A 9914-nucleotide genomic window follows, 5' to 3' on the forward strand; every position below is an offset into this window, starting at 1 on the left:
GACAATTTTAAAAAATGTTATCAAACTGGTATCAACAAAAATAACTTGACCTTCTCTAGCATCTCTATCTAGACTTGATGTATTATTTCTAAAGGGGTAAAATATTATAAAGTAAGTGATGTTAATTTATGGTCCCATCTTCTCTCCAACTCTTCAGACCTTTATTTTTATTTTTATTTTTTTTTTTTTTCTGTTCAGCCATTTCATATAGGAGGAGGACACAAATAAATCCTCCCTCTTCAGATCATGGCAATCTTAATCTATCCCATAAGCATAGCCACTAAAATCTCCAGAAATTTTTATCTTGCAAAACTGAAACTATACCCACTGGCCCCAAACTCCCCATTTCTCCCTCCCCCAGGCCCTGGCAACCACCGCTCCTCTTTCTATTTCTACGGGTTTGATCACTTTACATCATTCACATCAGGGAAGCACACAGCATTTGCCTTTTAGTTCACTTACAATGTTCTCAAGGTTTATCCATGTTGTAGCGTGTGACAGGACTGTCTTCATTTCTAAGGCTGAAGAATATTCCAACGTGTGTATATACCTCATTTTATTTAGCCGTTTGTTCATCAGTGGACATACGGCTGCTTCTACCTCTTGGCTATTGTAAATAATGCTGCAGTGGATGGGTGTGCAAATATCTCTTTGAGATTCGATGTTCAATTCGTTTGGACATGTGCAGATTGAGGCAGATTCCCAGAATGCGGATTTAGCTTGTTAGGAGACCATCCCGCAGTCCTCCAAAGTGGCTGCATCATTCTCCATTCCCTCCGGCTGTGAGGAGAGCCCCAGATCCCCACCCCCACCCCGTGTTCACCGACACTGGTGTGGCAGGCCTTTTCCATCCGAGCTGTCCTGAGCGGCGTGCAGCGGCGCCTCACTGGCTTGAAGTTGCCTCTTCCTGGGGCTGAGCATCTTTTAATTGGCTAAAGGAAAATGCTGTGTGCTTCCCTGATGTGTCTGTTCAACTCTTTTGCCCATTTCCCCCTAGACCTTTCATAAGTTTTATTTTTATAACGGTTTTAGATTTACGGAAAAATATAAAAACAGAACAGGGTTTCCGTACATCCCGCACCCAGGTTTCCCTGTGGTAGGTGTTACCGTGTGCCTGGGAACCAAGGCTGCACTCTGCTCAGACTTCCCGAGTTGCTGCCTGATGACCTCACTCTGACCCAGGTCCCCATCCAGGAGAGCACGCCGCGTGCCGTTGTCATGCCCCCTCAGACTCCCCCTGTTTGTGACAGTTTCTCAGACTCTCCCTGTCTTTAGTGACGGGCAGCGTTTAGTCCTGGCCAGAGACGTAGACTGCCCCTCGGTTGGGGTCCGTCTGGTGTTTGCCCCATGAGTAGACGGGGTCCTGGGTTGGAGGAAGGAAGACCAAAGAGGCAGAGTGCCGCCCAGCACATTCCACCAAGGGCGCCCGCCGCCCACCTGACGGCACAGATGCTGTGACCGGGTCACCTGGCTGCAGCGGTGCCGGTCAGGTTCTCCTGGTGAAGTCACCCTTCCTCCTCTTCCCACCCTGTGCTTTCCGGGAGGAAGTCTATGCATAGGGCACACGGAAAAGGCGAGGAACCCTCCTCCGCGTCCTTAAGGTCAGGACGCCCCATAAAGCATGTGGGCTGCTTCTGCGTGGACGATGGGTCTCGTCTGCATCACTTAGGCAGCCGTCTTGTTTGTTTTGTGTGAACTCCTGGGCACGTATCTTATTCTCTGGGTTATTATTCAACTCTAAGTTTTTACTCAAACTGTCCCGGCTTTGGCCAGTGGGAGCTCTTTCAGCTGGCTCATTGCCCATTTGAAACACGGAACTGTTTGTTTCTCATTTAGAGCTTTAATGAATTCTAGATAAACGCCCTTTGTCAGGAATACTATTTGTAAATGTTTTCTCCTGGGCTGTGTGTGGGTGCTCTTCCCAGTGGCTTCGGAATCTTCCCAGTTTTGCCTGTTTTAGGAAACTTGCCCTGGGCCCCTCTGCTTGTCTGCCTCAATCCCTTCGCCTCCTCTCACCTGCCTTCCCTCCTAGGAGTCTCCTGCACAGCCACCACCACAGCCCCAGTGACCGCCCGGTGGGCTCCCAATACATATGTATCTCTAACCCTCCCACCTGGATGGGCTCCTGATACATATGTATCTCTAACCCTCGTCTCTAGAATCCAAATCCACACGCACACTGCCCACTGGTCTCTCCTTGGGCATCTCCAAGGCCCCCAAATTCAGCATGTCCCCAAACAAGCTCCTAACCTGAGCTCTCCTCTATCCCACCCCCGCAAAGACAGCACCAGCATCCATCCGATTGTACACGCCACCTATCCCCCCGCAGCCCCCATCAGTCCCTCACCGATCCCCACCCTCTTACCTCCCAAACAGAACTTCTACTTCCTTCACCTTCTTCCAGGCGCAAGCCCCGCACAGCTCCACAGCCACCCGACAGGTTTCCCCGGCCCGGCCCCCTGTGCCCTGGTCAGCGAGTCCCCACACCCAGCCACGCGACCTTGTCAAAGCCAGAGTCAGGGGGGCGCCTCCCTGCCTAGAAGGCTTCACCGTCCCCATAAAAATTAAGGGTCCTCAGTGCTGCCTACCAGCCCTCAAGCGACCTGGTCCCTGTTCCTCAGTCTCCCCCAACCCCCGCCCCCCCTCCCGCGCTCCAGGCTCCAGCCACACTGCCTTTCAGGACCCCACGTCTGGTGCTCCTTCGGGCCTGTGACCTTTGTGCATGCTGCTTCCTCTGCCTGACCTCTCCTTCCCATCTGCCTGACCATCCCCTGGACCACTCACTCGGTCTTCGGATCTCAGCTTAAATGCCCCTCCCTCGGGGAAGCCTCCCAGTTAAGTCCTCCCTGCGTCCCTCTCTGCTAGGGCCACGTTCCTCCCCTGCCTAACACTTGTCTTGATTAAAACTTGAGATCAGGGCCTGCCCCCGCCCTGGGCTGTAAGCTCCATCCGGAGGGAGGAACCATCACACCTGTTTCTGTCTCCGCCTCCTCAGTGCCAGGCACAGTGCCTGCAGCACAGAGATGCTCAATAAATATCCACTGAATACGTGGATTAATCCACAAATACTCAATGTCAATCCAAGTAAGTAATGAAAGGCCGCCGGTGGGAAATAATCCTGTTTATGACAGTAACTTGGAAACGCGTTTTTTGCGAACACCATGCGGATGTGGGAGGTTAGAAATGCCATCTGTGACCCACGCTTGTTTTTCCTAGACGCTGCTTACCTGAATTCTCCCTCCAAGAGGGTGATTTTCCCCCGGGTGGAAGTGTACTGCCAGATAGAACTCGCCCTTGGCAACGCGTGCCCGGCACACAGTGAGCCAAGCCTCCAATCGGAGCAGGCCAGTCTGGAAGAATCCACGCAACTGCCCACACAATGCGATCGCAAAGAGCAAGAAAGCGGTGGCCAGGGCCTACCTGTGTCCCCACCTGCACAGACGCCTGCATCCACGCACGAGTGGCCTGTGGAGTCACCCGCTTCACCACCTGCCTCTTCATCTGAGCAGTCACCTGCATCGACCCTGGGCTCGTCATCGTCGCGTTCTCCAGCTGACTTGCCACCTGTATCACTCCCAGCTGTGCCCTCGCCGCCCAGCTCCTCACCTGGCCTGTCACCTGGGTCCCCACAGCAGCAAGTACAGCTGACTGGATCACCACCCGAGTCCCCACCCTCCCAGACGCCTCCGGGGCCTTCAGCTGCGGGGGCACCGCACACGTTGCCTCGATGTTCTTCGACGTCGCCTGCTCAGCCAGCTGCGGAGGAGCCGGGCTCGGCACAGCCCCAAGGTAGGGGCCTCTGGCTTCTCAGGGCTTCTCGGGGTTTCCTCTTGTCTGCAGCCCTCCAGCTGGACAACACGGTGGCCCAAACCGTTGCTTCCGAGGGCAGGCAGCCACACGAGGGCAGTGTGTGCAATAGTTGTTCGTTTCTGTAGCCCAGTGAGCCTCCAAGTGAGGTTTCCAACCAGCAGCAACGGGAATTTGCAGGCCCCACCACAGACCTGCTAAGTCGCAGACTCGGGCGGGGAGGGGGGGGGGGCAGCTGTCCTTTCTACAAGCCCTCCAGGTGGCTCTCTTGCCCGCTTACCTCTGGGACTGCTGTCCTGGTAAGTGCTATTGAGTCCAGGACGGTGCTTCTCAAAGGGTGGTCTGTGGACCCTGCCGGTCCCCTAACTATCTGTCACTAGTTCACGATGAAATGGGCACGGGAACGGAGAGAAGCATTTAGAAATGTGCAGCGGGGTGGGGTGGGGAACCTTTTTCTGCCAACGGCCATCTGGGTATTGATCACAGCATTCGCAGGCCATTCAAAATTCTGACTTAAAAATTAGCCTGCCATGTTTGGTCAAACATTTAATTAATGCGCTGGCAGGGCCAGACCCAGTGGTTTCTCGGGCCGTGTACGGCCCTCGGTGGACGTTCCCCACCCCTGGTGGCAATAAGATGGAGCCATGGCGAGGAAGGGCTTCCCTCCTCCATTTGATTGTGTTCCACCGAAGCACGAGTCCACGTGGACTGTAAATAAGATTTTAAAAAACGGGCTCTTTGCTGCAGATTGTTTGAGAAGCACATTCTTGGGGCTGCAAAGAGGAGCAGTTCTCACGTCCTCGCCTCGGGGAGTCTCCCCTCCAGCAGAGGGGGTGGCGGGAAAGCAACTCAAAGATACAAGATACATGATTCGGTTCTAAACCTATTGTGGGTGTTCATGGAGGATGTATCACTGCTCTCGGGGGAGGAAGGAAGGCCTCTGGGAGATGACAGGCGGGTTGACAGGCGGGATATTGACCATCCTGGTCTGTGGGATGGATTGGATGGAATGAAAAGAGCAGGTCAGGTTTTGTTTATTCGAGAAGCTCAGGTGCAAAGCAGGAAAGTGCAGAGTACATTCAGGATGAAGAGGCTGGTCAGGGTGGGGCAAAGGGACAGGGCCCAGATGATGGGATGAAGGGTCCTTACGGCCCAGCAGCCAAACTTCCATATTATTAGGGTAAACCATAGCACAGATTAGCAATGAGAAAAAATCTAAGGATACTAAAGGTCAGAAAATTGGTCCAGTGTTTCACATGCTCTCTATTTCCTGTGAAATAAAATGCATGTATTTTTATGTCACACCGGTGCCTATAGGTAGCCATCCTCAGGTGCCTGAGCCATCCTGGGCTTCCTCACGCCCCCTGGGGGTGGGCAGAGGTGCAGACAGCCCAACGGTTCTCAGCTGGGGGCGGTTACCCCGGAGACGGCGATGCCTGGAGGCCAGATGCTGCTGAGCACCCTACAGTGCACAGCACCGCCCTCCACTCAGTCTGCTGAGGCGGGACCCCTGTGTAGCCCCCAGCCGGGCTGAGCCGCTGTGGCATCCAAGGCCAGCTGTGGGGGGTGGGCAGGGAGGAACGCCCCAGGCTCAGCGCTGTCAGTCCTACAGTGGGGACCATGTGGCAGGGGGTGGGGTGCTGCAAGAAGCCCTGGGAAAATCCCCCAACAAAGGAACTGCAAGTAGATTTGTGACATCCACCAGGCCCCCAAATGAAAGATCTTTAGGTAGGGGAATCTAAATAGAGTCCATGTTATTTTTAGTTACATAATTATTATTAATCTTCATATTTTATATATCCCCAGACCCTGAAAACATGCAATGCACTTACTTAAGAGCATAGTCATAAAACTATTAATATTTTTTATTTTAAAAAAAATGAGAAAAGCAGTTCATGGAGCCAGGGATGGAAGGTCCGGGCCCCTGTGGGTTTTTCTGGCACTTTCCCTCGCACGGCTGCTCTGTGAGGGGCGTTATGATGTTGCATGGAGGGTCAGCCTCAGTCCTTCCACTGCATCACGGTCAAGGCCCCAATAAGATTTTGGTCCCACAGGCGAGAATTTGAGAACCGACAGTTCGCTGTTCTTTCTGAACACGCTCGCTTCCTTCCGATTGTAATATCAAAAAAGACTAAACATTTACGATGTCACGCTGTTAACCACTGGGCAGCACTACCGAGCACCTCGTCAATTTCCAGGTGCACACTGACAAAAAACGAGGAAGACACAATTCCCAGGTAGTTCAGGACAAAAGAGGAAAACTTTGGCAAAAAGTAAAATGGCCCTAGCCAGTTTGGCTCAGTGGATAGAGCATCGGCCTGTGGGCTGAAGGGTCCCAGGTTTGATTCCAGTCAAGGGCACATGCCCGAGTTGTGGGCTCCATCCCTAGTGGGGGGGTTTGCAGAAGGCAGCCAATCAATGATTCTCTCTGATCAGTGATATTTCTCTCTCTCCCTTCCTCTCTGAAATCTATATATATATATATATTAAAAAGGTAAAATAGAAATGGAGACAGACTTGCTTTGTTTTTCATGTTTTAAAATTTAGGGCCCCCTTATCTACTTTGGGGGTTAGAGAAGGGTTTGGTCTTTCCTCGGTCCTGTCTAAAACTTGGTCATATCATTTCACTGTGTCTTTCTTAAAAACAGGGGAAGGGAGGGGACAGGCAGGCCTGCCCTGATGAGGTAATGTAGATGGAAACGCTCTGTAACCTACAGAATGCTGTACAGACAGCAGCTTTGCATGATGGGAAAACTCCCCGGCCTTTGTGCTGTTTATGAAATGGCCTGCCTCCTATTGGCTGGGCAGCATGCCGGTGAAGTGATGGGTGACAAAAAAATTAAACAACCAAACAAACAAATAAATAAAAAGACTAAGCACCCCTCCCCCATCTCACTCCTGTCTCCTGCATTTTTCCTTCTGGCTGCAGTTCCTCCGGCCTCTTTGAATCCCCAGAGCACCGCGCCCCTGGCGACCGAGAAGACCAGCACCAAGCCGGAGGCCGCGTGAGTTCCCCTCCGCTGGGACTGGGACGGGTTCTCTCCTGTGATGGGGAAAGCTAAGGGACACCTCCGCCTCACTCCCCGCCCCGGGGACCCTGAGACCCCTTTCCAGTCTGTGTGGTTACAGACCACCACCCTCTTCTGTCTTCTTCAGTGGGGACCAGGCATGGGAAAGGGGCCTATTCACCCCGACAGTGCCATTCTCCTCAGCTCCCTGCTCTGCGCACTGGGCAGCACCTTCAAGTGCAGAGGGACACTGGTGAGGGCTCAGCACGAGAGAGCAGGCAGCGCGCTGCACCCCAGCCCTAGCGGCCGCTGCACGCGATGAGTTGAGGGCCTCCCTTCACCCAGTTCATTGCTGCCAGCACGATAAGGAGGCGAACATTCCTGTGTTGTGGGTGGTCCCCAGAAAAACCTTTCTCATGGTACACGTCAGCAGTCGGGGTCGTGTCACACGTGCTCCGTGATTCTCTTTGCAGCTGTTCCGAGGGGGGTCTGGGGACCTTTATGTTTTTAAGCTCCCAGGCTCCCTCACTGGCTGGAAAGCAGTGGGTGAGCCAGTGCAAGGCACCAGCAGGAGGTCAGAGGGTGGACCGGGCACCTCCCTCCCAGCCTCACCCCTCCCTGCCGCTGGGCAGCTCTGGTGGTGGCTGGGCTTCCCTCTGGCCACAGCTGCAGGGGTTGGGAGAGCAGGGCCCCTTACTTTTCATGCTGCCCCTCCATATCACGTCACAGCAAATACATTAAAACAGACCCGATTCCTTCTCCCAGTATAATTTCAATATAAAACTTTTTGAATGAGTTTGCATAAATTTTTTAAAATATATTTTTACTAGAGGCCTGATGCACAAAATTCATGCAAGAGTCGGCCTTCCTTCTCCCAGCTGCTGGCACCGGCTTCCCTCCGGCACCTGGGACCCAGACATCTCTCCAACCCCCCGGCTTCATCCAGAAACACCTCTGGAATGACAAACCCACGCCCCCCCCTTCCCGGCTTCATCCAGAAACACCTCTGGAATGACATCCGGTCTAATTAGCATATTACTCTTTTATTATTATAGATCGATTTCAAAGCGGAAAGGAGAGGGAGAGAGAGACAGAAACATCAATGATGAGAGAGAATCATTGATTGGCTGCCTCCTGCACGCCCCCTACTGGGGATGGAACCCACAACCCGAGCATGTGCCCTTGACCAGAATTGAACCCCAGACCCCTCAGTCTGCAGGCTGACACTCTATCCACGGAGCCAAACTGGCCAGGGCAGAGTTTGCATACATTTAATAATTTGGTGCTTGGGCATAAAGTATGCATTTTGTTCACATGATTTACATTTTATTGCATTGACATATAACCATATAAAAGTTAGAGCTTCTGTTGACTAGTTGGCATGTTCCTCAGACAAATATTCATTGATTACAAAATAAAGGCCGCGGGGAACTCTGACGCTCCCGGGCCCAGAGCCACGCTCTGGTGTGTCTGACACCCCCTCAGCTGGAGCAGGGCCCTGCCGGGGGGACACGGGACGGTCACTAACAAACCACTACCGCCTCTCTCTGCCCAGGGTGAGCCCTCCCGGAGACTCCAACTGGGTGAACAAGGCGTTCAAGAAGAACAAACCAAAGACAAGCAGCACCAGAAAAGGCTTCCCGAGACACCCGCGACCCAAAAAGCCAGGCAGCAAAGTGCAGTGAGCATGGCTAACGTTCTTACATCCACGGGCAGGAGCGGCGTGGGCATGGGCTGCAGGAAGATTACCGGGTGGGGTTAGGAGCTGGGCTTTGGGGTAGGACGCACCCGACATGAGATCCGCCATCAGCCCCGGTCTCACTCAGTGAGCGTTTAGTGACGTCAACTATGTACGGTGCTTCGCAGGGAGCAAGGTGCGCAGCAGCAGCCAACAGCTAGCAGAGGCCAAGGTTCTATGACTCCCGGAGGCGGACCAGTACCTCCCAGCTCCTGGGTAGAACTGCCTCTGAAAACAAACTAGACAGGTCGATGCCCACGTGACCCTCAACACGTAGAGCGCCTGACTGTTCCCACCCTACAGCTAAAAGCCCTCGCCAGCGTAGGCCGGCTTCTTATAGCTTTTGACTATATTGTATTGTCATTGATTCCACTGATGGACACTGACGGAGCACCCAGTAAGCGCCCAGCACTCTCCTAGGCTCCGGGGAAATCAAAGGTGAATTAAACTCAATCCCAACTCCCAAGAGTTTCTCTTGAACTTTGAACTTCAGGCCAAAGACAAGAATAAAACCTACTGATCTGACAAACTATGAGCCCCATAGAAACCAAGCCTTTTTTTTTTTTAACCAAGCTTCTCTTGTAGGCACATGGAGCCACACATACACACTGGCAAATCCAGAACACCAGCCTCACACACAAACCAAGCTGGTATCACCTGTAATTACTTTGCTGGATTACCAAAGTATTCTCTGAAGGAACAGACCTGTGCTGCTATTTAGTTTTCTTCAAGTGTTTATTGCTCAAATGGGAAAATCATTCTAAGGGACATGCTTCCAGGGTGCTCCTGTCCGGGGAGGGGTCCCTGGGTAGGCAGAGGGATTGGGGCGGGTAGGTACCTGGTGGGTGGTGGGAAGCAGTATGGTGGGGAGGAGGTCCTCAGAACTGCCACCGGAAGCGGGGCAGACCCCCCAGGCACCTTCGGGATGGGCAGGGAGGCTTCAGGACCCAGCGAGCAGTTGGCGGCCCCTGGTGGCCCCTGGGTCAGTGCAGCCTGGAATGATTATTCTCACTGTGCTCCTTGGTGTCCAACTCCAAGACTTCCCTGACCTTGAGTGTCTACATCTCTGTCCCTAGCAGCTCAGGTCAGGAGCATGGGGGCAGGTCTGCCGGGGGCGTGGGAGTGCCATCTGGGAGCCAGCCCCGACTCAGGCCCTTGGTTCCCGGGCCAGGCCTCCCCCCACACGTCGGAGCAGTGGGAACTCTGCAGTTCAGCCAGAGCTGCTTGGTGACAAACTCCTAGGAATCCAGGTGCTTTATGAAGAAGCGGGCTGGGGTCAGACAGACAACAGCGTTCATCAGCTGTGGGAGACTCTGGTCGGTGGTCACACGTGCTGTTCTGTCCGCAGTGCTCCTTTCCCC

The 9914-nt window shown here is 53.3% G+C and overlaps 1 protein-coding gene across 2 annotated transcripts in view; it reads left to right on the top strand.

Annotated features, from left to right (window-relative positions):
• The window catches only part of PNPLA1 (patatin like phospholipase domain containing 1), a 44916-nt gene that overhangs the window by 27912 nt on the left and 7090 nt on the right, over nt 1–9914 (top strand). Inside the window, exons 6-8 of one of the 2 annotated variants that reach the window (XM_015560862.1) lie at nt 3217–3789; nt 6737–6812; nt 8371–8496. In XM_015560862.1, the coding sequence (XP_015416348.1) occupies nt 3217–3789; nt 6737–6812; nt 8371–8496 (775 nt within the window). Of the gene's footprint in view, nt 1–3216; nt 3790–6736; nt 6813–8370; nt 8501–9914 lie in introns of those variants that run through there. The other variant, XM_006759054.2, reaches the window with a different exon arrangement.

The sequence above is a fragment of the Myotis davidii genome, unplaced genomic scaffold, assembly GCF_000327345.1.
Source record: "Myotis davidii unplaced genomic scaffold, ASM32734v1 scaffold1036, whole genome shotgun sequence".
Taxonomy (NCBI): domain Eukaryota; kingdom Metazoa; phylum Chordata; class Mammalia; order Chiroptera; family Vespertilionidae; genus Myotis; species Myotis davidii.